We start from the raw sequence: 17,903 nt of genomic DNA on the forward strand, positions 1-17,903 counted from the left end.
TGGCGGCGACACATCGGGGCTCCGTGGGTGGGCAGTGCCACGCAGGGGTGAGGAGAGAGGTGGATGTTGTCACCAGGCTTCACCCCTGCGCCCCTCGTGCCTGGTGACGTTCACTTCACAAACCTGTGGGAAGGGGCGGGCCAGAGCACACGCTCTCTGCCTCCCATGGCCCGTGAACTTGGCTCTGCCATCCTGCGAACACGCCCAGGAGCTGCTGCATTCCTCCCTGAGCGCCGGTCCTCCCAGCGCGTGGCTTCCACGACATCACGCGGGCTGTTCCCACCGTTCACTGGCTTGGTGGCAGCCGGCCCTTCCTGGGCAGGGTGCAGGGGCTTGGAGGAGGGGCCGCGGGGAGATGGGGAAGGTGTGGGGAGACGGGGAAGGGGCCCTGGCCGCCTGGGCTGCTCAGCTCCTAGACCGGGAGTTTGTGGCCTGGTGTGAACACCCGCCCTGCGCCCTGAGACACAGCCCGAGGCCTGCGGACGCGGCAAGTTGGGCCCTTTGCAGCTCTCATCTTAGGAGTCCTGCAAGGACATCCTGGCTCCTCTTGGAGTGCAGTGCTCTGTGGTCTCCACGGCGACCGTGGGCTTGCACACATCAACAACAACAACAAAAAACAGAAATGCACTAAATCATTAGTTTTTTTCCTCTCTTAAAAAGATTATTTTTTCTGTTTCAGAGAAACTACGCATCTGTTATACACACAGTGAGAAATACAGAAAGAGGATAATGTTTAGTCGCTCATGGCCTTGCTTACTGCCATTTCCGTGTATTTATTAGTCCTTTTCGCAGATTGTCTTACGTGTTTCTGATCATGCTTTCTGTGCGGTTAATTGTGCTTCCTTAACAGTTTACACTCGTGGCCTGGGCTGAAATCAAGAGTCAGACGCTCCACTGCCGGAGCCACTCAGGCACCTGCCCCCTAAGTGATTTTAGTTAAGAGGCATCACCGGGGGCCTCGTTCTCCTGCAGCATGAGGCAGGGAGAGCGCAGATGAGCCTCCTTTTCATACGCAAGCAGGTCGATGATGTCAACTGAGCAAAGCATTTCTACAGAGCCTGCCCTGTGTGGGATGAGCTTGAGGATCCACGAATCCATACCACAGGTGTCTGCCTGCCAGGCACCCAGATGCCGCGACCCCTGGCTCTGATGGCTGAGGCCTCCCTGTGACCCCGTGTGGCGCCCACAGAAAGTGGCAAACACTGCTGAGTGTCGGCTGCGCGGAGGACATACCGTCTGAGCCGGGTCTCAAAGGGACGAGTAGGAGTTTGCCAGGTGGAGTGGGGGAGCAGAAGGGTGGGGAAGGCACGGGGTGTGGAGGGGGCATCCTGGGAGGGGAGGGGGGACCCTGGTGTGGGACCCTGTGGCAAGTGGCCAGAGAGACCATGTGGACACACCAGGCGGGTCCTTGCACCTTTGAAGGAGTTCAGCCACAGAAGCCAGGAATGGTTGGAGGAAGAGGAGGGGTATGAAGTAGCCACATGGCCCCTGGAAGGAAGGGATGGAGGGGAGCACCTCCAGTGACGCCAGGTGTGGTGCCCAGCACACTGTTGTCACTCGGTCCTCCCGGGGGAGCGGGGGAGAGTGCCATTGGTTCAGGGACGCTTGGCCTGCCTGTTGTCTTGCAGGTCCCACCACTTAGGATGACGCGAGAACACGGGCTGTGTCTGTCCTGTTCATGCGGGAGGCCGGTGAGGCCCCGTGGGTGTGCTGGTGTGGGCCGGGCAGCACGAGCCGTGTTGGGGGACATGGGGACGGGCCAGAGGTTTTCAACAAGGCAGCAGCCATCACGTGCGGAGGTCACTGGAGTCAAAGAGCCTCCCGCCGGCCGTCGGAGGAGCGTCAGAGGTGGCAGTGTGGGCGTCCCCGTGAGGCGTCATCCACTGTGTCACAGCGCACGCAGGTGGCTGATGGGACTTGCACGCTGAGGGAGGGGCCAGAGCTGCCCGACTCTGCAGGCATAGTTCCTGCTGGGTGGCGCCCTGTTGAGAGTACCCCAATGAAACAGCGGCCGTGACTGATGAGAATACGTTAGTAAAGAAACTGAGCGTTGAGGGAAAAAAAGGTCAGCTCATAGATGGAAAAATATTAGAGAAAATCCCCATTTGCGACGACTGCAGTGGTCCTTCCAGCAGGAACCAGGAATGGGTGGCAAGGCCGTTGGGTGAAACGTGGGGGGCACGGTATTTACATAAGTTAAGAAAAACACAAATTGCTCATGAATTATCCAGAGGCAGGGGTGTGTGCTCCGTGGAGAAATCAGGTAGACGCTCCCACTGCCGGGTGACCAAACCGGTCACGGGACAAACGGTATCAGGGGCTTTCCGACGTGATATGCTGAGGACACACCGTTTCTGTGACAGCCTCCTGCCAGGAACCTTCAGCATGACTTTGAACACACATGATCCGATAAAACCAAATTGAGGGACATTCTGTAAAGAAACTAGACTGGACTCTTCAAAAAACATCAGTGCTCTAAAAACAGAGACCGAGAAATAGAAAAATTAAGACTGTGTCAGGTAGCTGCGAGATGTGTGCCCTGGCTGGACCCTGGACCAGGGCTCGGGAGCTGTGAGGGCGTGCTGAGGTCCGTGACCACACTGCCTCGTCGTTACACGTGTAGGACCGTGACGATGGAAGGTAACGTCCTTGTTGTCACACCTGGGGCGAAGCATCACTGGGATGCTTCCACGTGTCATCACACAGTCCAGGAGAAGAGAGGAGAGGAAGTGGCAAGTGTGGTGAAACACTGCTCCTCGACGGGTCCCAGCGAGGTCTGGGTGTTGGTCACACGGACACTCCCCACCCACGGTGGCTCCACAGCGATGGGAGAGCGATACGCATGCAGTAGAAGCCGTGCTTCAGAGTTGGTGGATTTGGATCTTTTCCTGGGCTCGTGATGGTCTCTGGTGGGGCCGGAGCCGCAGCCCCAGGCAGCCCTCTGCTCCTCACATTGGGACAATACACGAGACAGCCCACGCTTGGTCATACGGTGGGCCTCGTCCCACCCGCGGGCTCACGGGAGTGTTTGGAGCATGTGTCACGTCAGCGAGGCTAAGCCATGAGGCTTGGGGGGTTGGTTATAGCAAACGCATCTTTGACTCAGGATATTTTCAGCTCGCTGAAGGTTTATTGGGCCGTGACACCGTTGTAAGTCCAGGAGGATCTGTACTCCGTAGATTGAGAAATTTTCCTAAGAAAAATTGGAGGGAATTTTTTAAATGTTTACCTCATAAACAGATAAGGCTGAAGAATCTCTCAACACTTAAAGATAATTTTGTTGGAAGGCAGTCGTGGCTTTCCGAAATGCTGGATTTCTTTCATGTGACAAGTGAGAATATGGGTGAGTGGAAATCCGTGGCCAACTTTGAGATTTCACGAAGCTTTGAGAAGCCTCCTTACGAGAGGCTGTGAAAAGAATGTTAAAGTTTTTACTGGGGGGAAGGAGGCTGGTTAGGGATGCGTGTTGTGCTGCTGATAATTATAGAGACCCTCCCTCCCCTTAAAATGAAAAAGCCAGCCCAGTAGAGGAGTGAATGGATACAAGTGATAACGGGGAGGTGCCGAGAGCCAGACCCTTCCGAGTTCAGTGGAGGGAAAAGTCTTTAGAAGTTGTCCGTGAGTGCTAGACCATCGGTGCGCGTACTGAAATCTCTCTACTCCGATCAGTTGAGATGGATCCGATGTTGGAGATGGAGCAGAGTCTTCCCAGGACTGAGGCAGTGACCGCAGGAGGAAGAGGTCAGAAAGGTCTCTTGAGCCCACAGCCGAGAATCCATAAAGACGTCGTGTTTGAGGAGCAGACTGGATTCCACGTGCTGGGTGCTGGATGCTGGGTGCTAGGTGCTCCCTGAGGGCTTTGGGATCGTGGTGTGGCCTCACGTCGGGACGACACTTCATAGTTTCAGGGGTCACTCCTGCCAGAGATCATCTCATTTTGGGCGGAGGGCTGAGGGCTGGTCGCCCTTGCTGCCCTGCAGGTGAGTGGAATCTGGAGCTGGAACGGGCATGGCGTTTGTCCAAAGCCCCACCCCCCCAGACCCTTGACCCTGACCTGGGGCTTGGGTTGGATGTGCGCCCCTGAGAAGGCAGACTCGGGGACGTTTGGGGCATTTGGAGCATCGCTGCAGCACAGCACAGTACAAAGCAAGGAAACTTAGAGTCCAGTCGAGCACAGCTGGTTTGAGAAGCCGGAAAGCATGCAGTCGGCGTGCAAAAGACTTGCACGAAAATTTCTTTGGGAGTAGGGCAGCTTAGTCTCCAAGGAGAAGAATGCTTAGGAAGAGCAGGACCTTTAGTGAAGAGCGGTGTGCACCTGCGATTAAGTGACGTGTGTACGGTGGGTGGGATTTCGTTGGAACGACCACGGCCCGGAGGCGGTGTCCGGCGTCACCTGGGGAGGCGTTGGCAACAACAGCGAGCTCTTTGTTTCATCCTGGGGATGCAGAGGCAGGCCTGCTTGGGGGAGAGGAAGGACTTGGCCTGGCCCCACTGACTCCCCGCGGGACAGGACAAAGCCTCTCTGTTTCTGTGCTTATCTGTAACACGGGCGGCGTGACTTCTGCACTAACCACCTGACTGCCTTGGGAGGACACGACGAGATGACTCCTGGGAAAGCTCTGCTGAAAAGTTGGGAGCCTCTGTCCAAACCAAAGCTAACGTCTTCTTAGGTTAAAAACCACTCTGCCCTTCCCATCGGGGGGAGTAAGAAATCTGAGAGAGGGGTGAGGTGACGGGCGATGCCCGGAGCACCTGCTGAGCCTGTAAACACACTCCGTCTCCCAGAAGGACACGGTTCCTCCGTGCTTGTTGGTGGTCAGGTGGGCCGTGTGTGGTCAGGGAGCGCAGCGTTGTGCGGTGGGCCCCCGTCCTGAGGGAGCTGAGCTGAGGGGAACCACGTGCACAGAGCGTGTTTCTCGGCTTGCTTCAGGCCGCCTGGGACGTGGTTGGCAGCAATCCCACGGATCTTCTGCTCCTCCGTGCTGGGCGCCCTCGCAGCTGTGGACTGAGGTCTGATGTTGCAGAGAGGCCTTGTGGGCGTGGCCCAGAGAGATGACAGCGGATTTTCTGTTTGGCAGTGAGATGATCCCTCAGGAATAAGACAAAAAGTGACTTGCTCTGGTTGGTAGTAGGTAGATTGATTGAATGAATGAGTGAATGAATGAGTACTTTGAGAGGCCCGTTCGTGGTTCATGGCTGTGGGAGTGGGGCGTGACAGCAGGCGGTCCGCTCCGTACGCCTCTCCTGCCTGGGCTTGCTCTCTATGCCTTGTTCTTGCTTAAGACTTGGCGACATCACTTACTTTGTGAGCCATTCATTAGGTATTGAAGAAAGTTGCTTTATTTTTACTGACAGCTGACTTCCGTAATTCACACAGTGGTGCAGATCGGAGCGCTCTCGTCACAGCTTCGTACTGTCCCCCGAGAAAGTGGCCATGTGACTGTCCTCCCAAAATACCTCTGCTTTCAAAAATTAACATTCAAGAGCCCACCCGGGGTTGGTTTATACCAGTTCTAGTGGAGTAGTAGGCACACTCCGTGCTGTGCCCCTGAATGCAAGTAAAATACGCCAGGCGGAATCTGCGGAGCAGCGTTGTGGGGGCGCCCAAAGGTGGCAGCAGGCAGATTGGGGAGGGAAGCCCGAGTGAGAAGTATGAGGGATAAGCCAAGAGTCTCCTTTTTTCCTTTACATATGTCCTGCTGCACACAGAGGCAGCCTGCATCCCAGAGCTACAGACTTCAAGAGAATCCCTCCATTTCCAGCCCAAGGAGCAGGAACGAAGTCCCCCTGGGACAGAGACGGGGAGACACCCTGCCAGCTTCATGCAAACCCTAGTAACGCGTAGAATGTACATTCTGGACTTTTTCTGTGCATATTTTTAAAACATGGTTAAGTACACTAAATGTTTTGTTTTTCACACAATAGGAGAAAATATTTACGACAAAAACTTAGCACACAGGCGTCGTAAACTTATTTTTTCATAATTTCTTAAGCAGTGATAGGGGCACTAGGGTGGCTCTGTCGGTGTAGTGTCTGCCTTGGGCTCAGGTCATGATCCCAGGGTCCTGGGATGGAGCCACCTGTCAGGCTCCCTGCTCAGTGGGAAGTTTGCTTCTCCCCTGGCTTGTGGTTGCTCGGTCTCAAATGAATAAATCAAAAAAGAGAGAGAAAGGAAGGAAGGGAGGGAGGAAGGAAGGAAGGAAAAAGAAGAAAATAAAAGGCAGTTACAGTGTAGTTCAGTGTGTTTGAATCACTGTAGTGAGTCAAATGAGTTGACCTCAGATTCCAGTTCAGTGTGCCCGGAGTTATTTACAGGGACTCCTGGTGTTGCCTGAACGGACGCGGCCTGCCCTGAACGGACGCGGCCTGCCCTGAACGAGGAGGGCCTGCCCTGAACGGCCGGGCCTGCCCTTTGAACAGCAAGGGAGCACAGTTAGTTAATAACTGCTTCTGGAGGGTTGTTTCCAGTTTGTTGGTTTTACACAGGACATTGCGGTGTTTGTACATAAAGCTTTCTTTCATACGGGGGTCTTTCTTCAGGTCAACCCCAGGAAGCCACGTGGCGGGGTCCCATGGAGGGGTCCCGGGCTGTGCTATTTAGGTTGCTGGTCCGCGCTGATGATGAGTTCTGCAGCGGATTCTGCTGATGGTAATAAAGCTGCGCCTTCCGGGGTGCAGGTGAGGAGGGTGAGGTTAGCCCGGCCGGCCGTCAGGGTCGCACAGCCGCATGGAGGAGCCCAGCCTGCCTGCTCCCCCCCACCCCTGGCACCCCTGGCAGCTGCATTCAGGACACCCCATCCTCCTGCCGGAGCCAGTTGAGAAAATGGGAGACCCCATGCCGGCCCCCCCAGCACCCGCTCCTGCTGCTTGGCTGACGTGATGCGGGGACAATGAGCTGGTGGCATTGTCAGTTTGTGTTTCTGTTTGTTTGAGAGTCTCTGCCTGCAGCTGGCCGTATCCTTTGTCCTCTGGTCTCTGGTCGATTCTGTTTCCTACATTGGTCTTTCTTACTGGATTTATCTCGGGATGTGTGTGTGTGTGTGTGTGTGTGTGTGTGTGTAGGAAAAAGACATTACCTTGTTTCTACTTCGGTTGTTCTATAATTTGTCTTTTCCTTTGTTTGCTTTTTTAAACATAATTACAATTTTTCCCTGGCTGTAACGGGCTATCCTCCTTTCCTCCTTTCCTGTTTGCCCCTAAGCTTAAAGAGGCTGCCCCCTCGCAGAGATCTGACGGACTTAGAAAGATATTTTTAACAGAAAGCATAGGTGTTTTCTCTCCCACTGTTTACCTTGTAATTTTTCTCTCCTCCCTACACATGCAGGTTCCCCACAAGTATTTTTGTGCTAAAATGGGAGGGCAAATTATTGGGTGCTGGTGCCTGAGAATAGGGTTTTCTGTAAAAAAAAAAAAAAAAAAAAAAAAATTTTCGAAGGACAATCTGAAATAATATAACATGAAAAGCTTACCTAAGCTTTTTTTGCCACAATTTTCTTTTTTATCCATTGTTATGGCAGAATTAGAACAAACTTCCAATTTAAAACTTTTAAAAAGGGGACGCTTGGGTGGCTCAGTGGTTGAGTGTCTCCCTTCAGCCCAGGGCGTGTCCCCGAGGTCCTGGGATCGAGTCCCGCATTGGGCTCCTTGCAGGGAGCTTGCTGCTTCTCCCTCTGCCTGTGTCTCTGCCCCTCTCTGTCTCTCATGAATAAATAAAATCTTTTTAAAAATATTTTAAAAACTAAAAAAAAAATATTTTAAAAACTGAGACTTAAAAATGTTATCATGTTTATATATGCATGCAATTTAAAATATAAAATGGTTCTACACAGCTTGTTACAAGAAACATTAGCTCCCCAACCCTGACCCAACTCCAGCCCACGTTCCTAACTCACTTTCAACTCTTTAACTGAATCTGGTGGTATTTACCTTTGTATCTTTTCACTTTTTACGGGAGTGTATGCACACGCATGTGTTTATCCTCTGGTCTTTAAATGATGTGGCAGTTCTGTTTCTTACTGTTCTGATGAAAATCTTATTGACCTCCTACAGGGAAGGCCAGGACTGAGGGTCCTCCGTGCCCCAGGCCCCAGTCCTGTGCCCTTTCTGCCCCACCCTGTCCCACCATGGACTGTCATGCTTCCTGTCTGTCCCGTCTTCCCAGTCCTAGTTTTCTGTTCTGATTGAACTCCATACTCCGTACTTACGTTATTAGTTTGTAAATGCTCTTTGTAGCCAACTCACATCATTTCCTGTAATTACTTTTCTGCACAATATTTTTTTTTCTGTAGAGTTAGTGGTTGCCTTGCTTTTTGCTTTCTTAGTTTCCTGTGTGCACATTCATCCCCATGTGGTGACTCTTCATTCAGTGCTGTCAGAGGCAGTGGGATCTGCTGTTGGGATCACCTCCCCAAGGACTACCCTCCTGTGGCCTAACTGTCCCCCTGCACTGTTCACTGTCCAGGCTCACAGCCCCTTGGCTCTCCCTTCATAGATGTCCTAGTGGGTCCCCTCTTTTCTTTTTTCTGCATTTACTCCTTTGCTTTACAGAGCATACCCTTATAATTCCCTGAACAGAAGAGGACATAGATGGTAAATGCCGTGAAATCTTGTGAAAATGGCTTTCGTACAGTAGGGCCGATTTATCATATGGCTGGGTATAGGACTCTAGGTTGGAAATCATTTTCCCACAGACTTTGGAGGCATTTTTCCAAAGTCTTATGTTTTCCAGTATTTTTTAAAAAGCCTGACTCTTAATGCTTTGTATGAAGCTTGTTTTTAATTTCTGGAGGTGTTAGGATCTCTTGCTTGACCCTCATTCTTGAAATTTTACAGTGCTGAGTCTTGCTATGTAGGTCTATTTTCTTCTGTTGAACTGCATGTCCACTGACCTTTTGAACTTGGAAATCCATGTCCTCTGTGTGGTTTGTTCAACCTGCCATCCTTAACTAGAAATCCAGATACATATGTTTTAAGGGAAATTGTAATAAGAACACGTATTTCCCAAAGCCCAGATTATTATCAGTGAAATATTGAAATGGATCACGGTGATTAAATTGGTTACCTAACCAGAATTTAAAAGTGTGCTGACAAGCGTAAAATACAGACAAGCACACATTTCGTTCAACAGAGCAAGTAAAACTTGAAATGAGCAAGTTGTTTAAGCCACTTACGACTCCTATATGCAGCCCAGACTTGTATCAGAGACGGGTAGATTTATTTACGAACCTTTTTCACTCTTATTGAAAGGCAAAACATGCAATTCTACCAACATAATTTCAGAAGATTGAAAGTATACCCACCTCAGTCCCTTGTTTCAGTTTGGTCACTGCATCTCACATACCGATGTATACTTGTATTTGACTGCACCAGTGTCCAACGTTTCACCTAAGTTAGTAAAACCTTTGTCCTCTAAGCCAAGCAGGAATGAATTTTTCCTACATATTTTTTCCAAAATGGTTTTGGTAGCAAATCAGTCAATTACTCTTTGCCTATCAGTATAATTTTAGAAGTTGGGTAAGCGTCTGCTGAAATGTGCTATAGAAAGTGCTACTATCTCAGGAATGTTCTGAAGCCATGAGCTCCACTCTAGGACCGTACCCCTTCCCAGGGTTGTCCAAAGAACAGTGAACGTTGAGTGGCAGACTTCATGGTGGGAGTTTATGTATCTTAATATAAGCTCATGAAGGCAAAGCACTCCCGTGCATCTCTACTCTGAGTACCCGCACCAAGCACTTCTCTGACCAGATAAGTCCGAGAATGGGGAGACGCATTCTGACGCCGCCTCCTGGAGAGCGTATCAGATCCCGGAGGCTGAGGGCTCACAGTCCCGCCGACTGTCGGCACCTGCGCTTCTGGCCCCCAGCTGTAAGTTGGAGGGGCCCATAAGTGCTGCTCAGGCTTGGCTACTTTGCTAGCTGTTGCCCATGGAACACGGAACGCAGGAAATAGATTTCCGGTTTATTATAAGAGGATATAACAGGGCAGCCAGATGGATGAGAAGCATCGGCCGAGGTATGTGGGGAGAGGTACAGTTTCCGTGCCCTGTCCGGGTGCACCACTGCCCCCCAGGACCTTCCTGTCTCTACTCTTTCACCACCCTGGAAGCTCTCTGAACCCTCATCCTTTTGGCTTTTTGTGGGGCTTCATTATGTAAGTGGGATTGATTAGGTCTTTGGCCGCGGCTGATTAGCTCAGCCTCCAGCCTCTCTCCTCCTTGGAGATACAGCCCTGTGCTCGCTGGTTGGCTCTCCTGGCATCCAGCCCCATCCTTCGGGGCTTTCCAAGAGTCACCTCATGAACATGCACTCAGGTGTCACCGGAAGAGGCTTCTTAGGAATAACCAGAGAACCTTTATCTCAGGAAATCCCCAAGGTTGTGCCAGGAGAACAGTCAGAGGCCAGGTTTATATCTCTTATTAGCAATCAGTGTCAAGGGACGCCTGGGTGGTCAGTGTCCCCGTCGTGATCCCGGGGTCCTGGGATCAAGTCCCACATCGGGCTCCCCACAGGGAGCCTGCTTCTCCCTCTGCCTCTCTCTCCGTGTCTCATGAGTAAATAAATAAAACCTTTAAAAAAGTGTCAAAAAGCTCAATTCTGAATATTAGTAATCATGGCACACTTTCATGTGGCCTTTTAATGAGTCTTGTTTTCTCTTTTCCCACCAGCTTTTTGGAGACTGGGAAGCCCAGCTGCGGAGAATAATGAAGCTCATCGCTGGCGGTGGCCTGTCCATCACTGGTTCTCACAACATGTGTGGGGATTACCTGTACAGTGGCCACACGGTCATGCTCACACTCACCTACCTATTTATCAAAGAGTGTAAGTCTCCAGCAGCCTTCCGCGACGCCTGCCATTTCCCATGGTCCCTGTGAAGTGTGGCTGGAAGCCTCGGGAGGGCGGCACCTCATCTCCCCACCGCGCCCAGAGAGACACATGCGGGTGGGGGGGGGGGGGTGACTGCTCTTCCTCATGGGGTCACTTGTTCACCCTCAAGGGTCAGCACAGCATTTGGGGTGCACGACAGCTGCTGGAGGAGGCCAGAAGGAAACCTCCCAAGACACCAGGAATGCAGTGTCAGGCCTGTGGGTGTGATGGTAGACTGTGTTTCTAAGTTCCTGGCCCTCTGCTCTGAGCCATGGGGACAGAGGTGCTCAGTGATGTCCCTCACAGAAGCCGTGGGCTCAGGGACACTGAATGAGGAGGGCACTAAATGGGAAATTTCCTTTTAAAAGAAAGTGCTTAAAATATTTTATTCTGAGACACACAAAAAATAATACTAAATATACCCTGTCCGCCACTCAGACTTAATAGGTATTAGCTTTCGCCGTGTCTGTTTCTGATAACCCTTTAAAAAGCAGATGAGGTGTTAGGAGGTGACAGGCCTTTCATTCCTTCCCCCACCACTGTCCTCTCTCCTTTCCATGCGTGTTTTTATATGTGCACATCATGGTGGGATGGTTTGTCAAATCTGCGTACGTGGTATTATGCTGTCTCTGGTCTTCGGCCACTTGATTTCTCTCAAATGATGTTTGTGAGACGTGAGGCTCTGGCTCGCTGTAATGAGCCACAGGTTACTTCTTTTTCTCCTTGTGGAAAACTCAGTTGTCCTCAGTCCTCAGTATCCTGCTGTTAAAAACAGTCTCCGTGAGCCCGGTCCAGGCAGGTTCTGTGCAGAACAGTGAGTGGCGGCGGGTTGCTGGTACCTCCAAGGAGGGACGCACACATTGCCGTGTCGACGTGTGTCGGGAGTGAGTGCGGCGCCGTCGAGTTGGCAGGCAGAGCAGTGACGGTAACGAGAAGTGACCAACAGGAAGGGGTCTGAGTCCGTCCTCTGAGATGGGGCTGTGCTGTCCTGTCCCCCATCAGCAGGAGAACCCCGTCCTGCAGCAGGTGCAGGTGGGTGCGGGGGTGGGGGGCTGGCTGCCGCTGGACCCTGGGAAGACGGGGGCCTGACCCACCCTGATGGGCTGGCGCTGGCGAGGCACGGCAGGAGCACGGCCGGCTGGGGACTGAAGGCTTGAAAGCCCAGCTTGGGTCTTTTTAAAATTTATTTTGTTTGACGGAGAGAGTGTGTCAGCACAGGGGGACGGGGAGAAGCAGGCTCCCCGCTGAGCAGGGGCCAACGTGGGACTCCATCCAGGACCCTGAGATCAGGACCGGAACCCACGGCAGAGGCTTCACCCCCTCAGCCCCCCTGCCCCCCGGCCCGAGGCCGCTTGTGGTCTCAGGGAAGACAGGAAAGGGCCGATGTGCCCAGGCGCCGGGAGAAGGGAGCGTGGGCGCCCCCGGCCTGTGGCTGAGCCCAGGGAACTGTACCACCTCCAGGCGCCCTCCCGCCCCGCGCCGGGCCACGCAGGCCTGGGGTAACCGGGGCGCTCGCGGCCCTGCTGACTGTACTTCAGCAGGTGAGCCTCCCCCTTGAAGGAAACCCAGCGTGCCCTGTGGGGAGACGGGGGGCGGGGGGCCAAGTCAGATGGAGGGTCCCCGTGCTGCCCCGAGCCTCTGACCTCGCTACGCTTCACTCCCTCGGCCCTGGATGAGACGCAGAAAGCTGCCCCTGGCCGGGGGAGAGGTGATAGCGATGGAAACGGGCGGCACACGGGCCAGGCCTACTGTTCAGCAGCGGCGGCCACTACTGTTGTCTGGCTGGGTGTCCAATCGGATCTTGCTGGATCCGAGAGCAAGAGAGCCCCCCGCCCGACCACTGCCTATGAAGACCCAGCCCCCTTCACCTTCTCTCTTTCTGGTCCTGCTTATCTTGTTCAGCGTTGCAGTTTTTCCTGGCATTTGACACCTTCTAACTTAGTGTATAATTTACTTATTTATTATATTATTATAAATGTATTATTATTATAAATTTACTTATTATAATTATTTTGTATTGTCTCTCCCCCGTACTAGGAAGGTATTTAGGAAGAACCACAAAGGCAGGTTCTTTGCCTGTTTGTTCATTGATCTCAATAGCTAGCACATTTCCTGTGCCGGACACATCGTAGATGCTGGATAAATCTCAGTCAAATGGCTGATTAGTCCTTGGGCCCTTTGAGAATCCAGTAAAAGTCTGAACTTCCTCCCCATGGAGAGGGTGGGGAGGATGGATCACATTCAGACCACATTCCTCCGTAAAGTTTCAGACCCTCTTCAGCCAATTATTTGAGAACACAAGGCGGGAAGGCCTGATGCTTCCCTCGGGGAGCTTCCAGGTGGAGGTGTGGACAAGTGTTTATCTGACCCTGCCCGGCCTCTGAACGGGCTTGGACCAGAATTCCCAGGCATCTGGATCCTTTATTTCCATTTGAGAAACAGAAATCCCAGAGACTTTCAGATCAGTGTATGGTCACAGAGCTTGGAAAGCAACTAAGACGGTGGTAGCGGTCCCAACCGCCCACTCCCCATATAAGCTCTCTCCAGACCAAAAGGTATTGGTTTTTCTTAGAGCATTAAGCCCAAATTTTTTACAAGTAAATGGACTTAAATGTCAGTGGACTTTTTTTTTAGCCGAGCGTGATGCATTACCCCCATCAGTTGACCTTTTAAATTGTATTTATGATTATCTGAATCTAGCAATAACTAAATACAAAATACAGTTGTAAATCAAAAACCAAGCTGCCGCCGTTCTAACCTTGTTTCCACGTGAGCTAAAGCCCTCAGACTTGCTGCCCGCGTGACCTGTTTCGGGAAGGAAAGCTCGGAGTCACTGGACTCAAGTGGCCGCAGAGGCGAGCGTGGTTGGTGCCCTCGGTGCTACCTGAGTGACGGGCTGTTGTGCCTCTCTCCTCATTTCAGATTCCCCTCGACGACTCTGGTGGTACCACTGGATTTGCTGGCTTCTCAGCGTGGTTGGGATCTTCTGCATTCTCTTAGCGCATGACCACTACACTGTGGATGTGGTGGTGGCGTACTACATCACCACGAGACTCTTCTGGTGGTACCACACTATGGCCAATCAGCAAGTGAGTCCTTCCCCCCCATCTGATTGCAGCTCCCTTTGCCCTGGCCGGGGGCGGGGGCGGGGGCGGCACAGCACAGCAGGGGGAAGGGGACGTGCAGAGAACCCACCGATGGCTCAGGTTTCTCTCAGAGGGGTCGGTGGGTAGGACTGTGTTGTCTCTGGTGATGCTGACCCACCTCTGAGTAGAACATGAACAAGAAACGCGTGAACACAGTGACCCCAATGCTGCATCCTTGCAGAACAAGTGTCCCTCCCCCCCGCCCCTGACAAACGTCGTCCAGGCTGTGCCCACCTGCACCCTGATTGGCTCCCCCCGCCCTTCTCCCACCCTGGGCCCTTACCAGCTGAGTGCTTAACTGGCGTCACAGAGACGTGACGGCCACACTGACTGAGGCCTGTGTATATGGGCAAGACACTGAGTAAGCCTCGTGCTGTCCATGCACTCCCAGAATCAGAGTATTTTTTCCTGCTGGGTTGGGTGTGGCACGGTTAGCAGATGAGCGCAGAGTGGAGACGTGTGTGTGTGTGTGTGAAATGGGGACACGCGGGGCGGGTCTGGGGTCCTCTGCAAACTGCAATAAGGGAAATACCTGAACTGCAAGTGGAGGATGACCAGCAGAGCGTCCTTCTGCGGCTGGGACGTAGCTTGTGCTCCCTGACGCGGTTTCCTGTCCTTGTCGTCCTAGGTGCTAAAAGAAGCCTCCCAGATGAACCTCCTGGCCAGGGTGTGGTGGTACCGGCCATTTCAGTACTTTGAAAAGAATGTGCAAGGAATCGTACCTCGGTCTTACCACTGGCCCTTCCCCTGGCCAGTCGTCCACCTCGGTCGCCAAGTCAAGTACAGCCGCTTGGTGAATGATACGTAACGGCGGGACCCAGCGGGGGAGCGAGGAACTGTCCCAAGTGCTAAGAACTCCATGAGAGAAGATGCCATAAACAAACACCTCCCTAATCCTGTTCTCTTTCAACAGTTACCTTGACTTAACCTATTGAGTTACCTGGTCAGCACTGTGATCTTTTTTTCTCTCCAAAGGACCTGCGTTGGACAACAATAAAGAAAATTTAACCTATCATGCACTGTACACATTTCCTGTTCATAAGTTTGGGATTTACATGACCTGCGACCACCATGTTCCTTTGTATATGATGCAACAGCATAAATGTGAGCTTTTATATCATCAGTTCTGGTCTTTCCAGTCACATCTGGAAATAAAGCGTATTATTTTCTTGGGAAAACATACTTTTCATATCTCTTGCCCCAAAGATTGGGCTGTAAGCCATTTTCTAGCAAATGTCTCTATGAAGGTTTCTAAGTACCTGAATGGGGTTCAATTCTGAAATCTTTCTACCTGTTGCACCGATATTCAAATAAAAATGACAGACACAGAAAGGTTCGGTAACTTTGGGTTTTGTAAAAAATCAGCAGAGAGAGTGTGTCAAAAAGTGCAAAAAAAAAAAAAAAGATTCTGTTACAAAGTGATTTTCTAAGTATTTCCTAACTTTATTTTTCAAAATAATGTTATGAAAACCAAATTTAAAGATTTTTACATGTTGGAGAGAAGAGAGTTAAAATATAAAAATGCTTCTTGGGAGAGAAATTTGTCTATGTTTCTAGTGCCTTTCTTGTCTTGATTGTATGGTCAGTAGGCAATCTTAAATGTTTTTATTTAAAATAAAATATTCCATGAAGATATAAATGTATGTATACACTACTAAATTTTGCATTTATAGCTAAATTAAATCAGAAGACTGCTTACGGTTTTTAAATCGCTACGAGTTAAAGAAGGGGGGAAGCTAATTAGAAAGCCCGGGCCTGTTCCCATATTGTGAGCAGGTGGCAATGACGTGTACCACTTAAATTATTTTATCATCTGTTTGGTAGTTCGATTTTAACTATACAATGAAAACAGCCATGAATACTTTGTTTTTAAAAAAAGAGAGTTTTGAAAATGATCACTTAACTAAAACTTGAAAGCTCTAAATTAGTCATCCATACTCTCATGACAATTTTGTTGGTGAACAACAAAACAGAGATCTATTTCTTTCAAATATATTTGTGCAGAAACTGCATGGAACTCTGAGTTTTACTCCTAACATGAGTATGTTTGGGGAAGTATTCTATTCTGTACTTGCCAATGTGGAGAACAAAATAGTTTTTTAAGAATGAAGAAGTATATATATCCATTCTGTATTTTACGCAGCAGAATTATCTTCCGTAGGGTTTTTTTGTGTATTCACAAGGTGATATTTGTATTGTAAAACAATAATGGTGAAGGAAATAAAAAGGCTTTTAAAATTTTGTTTGTTTTAAATATTTGTAAAGTTATTATTCCAGAGAGTATACTGATATCTTAACAGCTTACCTAGATCATAAATTAATCAAATGCACTTTTTAATAAAACCTGATACTTAAAATAAATGACTGTTATTTCGAATGTGTTCGCATCCTTCACGGAAGTCAGAGACGAAGTCATGAAAGCAAGGTAATAAAAAAAAAAAAAAAATCACCGTGCGTGTTGGAGCTTCCCCAACATGGGTTGGTTTGAGACACGGCCTGTGGCGATCCTGATTGTTTTCCCTTTGAGGTTTCTGGAAAGGTACAAGTGTTTTTTTGTTTTTTTTAAATACATAAAAAGAATCACGGCCGGGTTCCATCCAAACTGCGGTCGGCCTTTGCCGGAGAGGAGGAGAGGTCAAAGCGGTGAGACCCGCGTGGGGCTTCGGAGGGCGTCGCCGCGGGCGCGGGCGGTGGCCCCTGGAGGTGGCGGACCCTGGAGGCCGGACCCGGTTCTAGGATGGCTCCCCCTTCGCCCTTCGCCGCGGCCCGCCCTGACCTTGACCCTGGAGCAGGTGCTGCGTGGCCTGAGGGAAAGTAACGTGAGTAATGCAAATGCATCCGCTGAACACTGAACCTTTTTTTTCCAAGTCGAATTAGTTTTCTTAAAAAAAGGGGGGGGGGTTACTGTGGCTCTGCAGGCTGCCTCTTGGTTTCCTAAGAAACTCGTGCCCGACGGCACCGATGTGTACCCGGGCCCCGGCTGCTCCCGGGCTGCGGGCGGGCACAGGAGCGCCGCCTCGAGGTCCGTTCCGGCCTCCCGCTGCCCCGGGCCCTGCGTGCTCCCGGGAGGCCCAGGACGATGCCCCTCCCCGTGAAGCGAGCGGGGGAGCGCACCTCGCCAGGTCCGAGGCCTCACTGCGGCCCGGTGCCTGATCGCCAGCCGTTCGCACCGGGCGCGGAGCTGAGCACGGAGCCCGCCACGGAGCCCGCCACGGAGCTGAGGCCGGCGCGGCCACCCGGCGGAGCCAGGTCCCGAGGGGACTAGATACAGGATGTGCTCCCGGATCCCTTGACGTCCCTGCTCAGGTTTCCCCCATTTGTATTTATTTTAGAGAGAGTTGGGGGCGGGGCGCAGAGAGAGAGCGAATCTGGGCGGGTTCCCACTGGCCAGGAGCCCACGCGGGGCTTGCCCTCCGGCCCTGAGATCACAGCCTGAGCCAAACCAGAGCCGGGGCCTGGCTGCGCCCGGGGCAGATGCTGGGCCTCTGTGCCCTCCGCTCCCTTCCGTCAGGAAATCCAGGCCGCATACGCTGCTGTGGGCCCCTGACGTCCTTACCTGTCTGCCGGTGCGGCGCCCGCCCCCCGCTAGGTGCTCCGGGGCCAGGGGTGCTCCGAGGCCAGGGGTGCTCTGGGGGCAGAGGTGCTCCGGGGTCAGGGGTGCTCCAAAGTCAGAGGTGCTCCAGGGTCAGCGGGGGCCAGTCCCTGGGGGCCCCGCAGGACGGGGGGAGGGTGGAGAGGGTGACCCAAAGCCGGCCCGGGCTGCCTGGGTGGACACAGGAGGGGGTGTCACATGTGCCAGGGCGCGGCCCTGCTGTGACTCGGCGTGTGGCCGCTGGGAAAGGCGCGCCGCCGGCCTGGAGTGCCCTGCATGTCCAGGGTCCCCCGTCGCCACGAG

General features: G+C 51.9%; 1 protein-coding gene across 4 annotated transcripts in view; it reads left to right on the forward strand.

The window, feature by feature from the left end:
• SGMS1 (sphingomyelin synthase 1) overlaps nt 1-16,369 on the forward strand; it is a 91,833-nt gene extending 75,464 nt beyond the window's left edge. For all 4 annotated transcript variants that reach the window (XM_072803723.1, XM_072803720.1, XM_072803722.1 and 1 more), the window contains 3 exons: nt 10,664-10,817; nt 13,785-13,951; nt 14,637-16,369. In XM_072803723.1, coding sequence (XP_072659824.1) covers nt 10,664-10,817; nt 13,785-13,951; nt 14,637-14,816 — 501 coding nt within the window. In that variant the 3' untranslated portion in view covers nt 14,817-16,369. The remainder of the gene's footprint in view (nt 1-10,663; nt 10,818-13,784; nt 13,952-14,636) is intronic.
• Nucleotides 16,370-17,903: the final 1,534 nt, after the last annotated feature.

Source organism: Canis lupus, chromosome 27, assembly GCF_048164855.1.
Source record: "Canis lupus baileyi chromosome 27, mCanLup2.hap1, whole genome shotgun sequence".
NCBI classification, from domain to species: domain Eukaryota; kingdom Metazoa; phylum Chordata; class Mammalia; order Carnivora; family Canidae; genus Canis; species Canis lupus.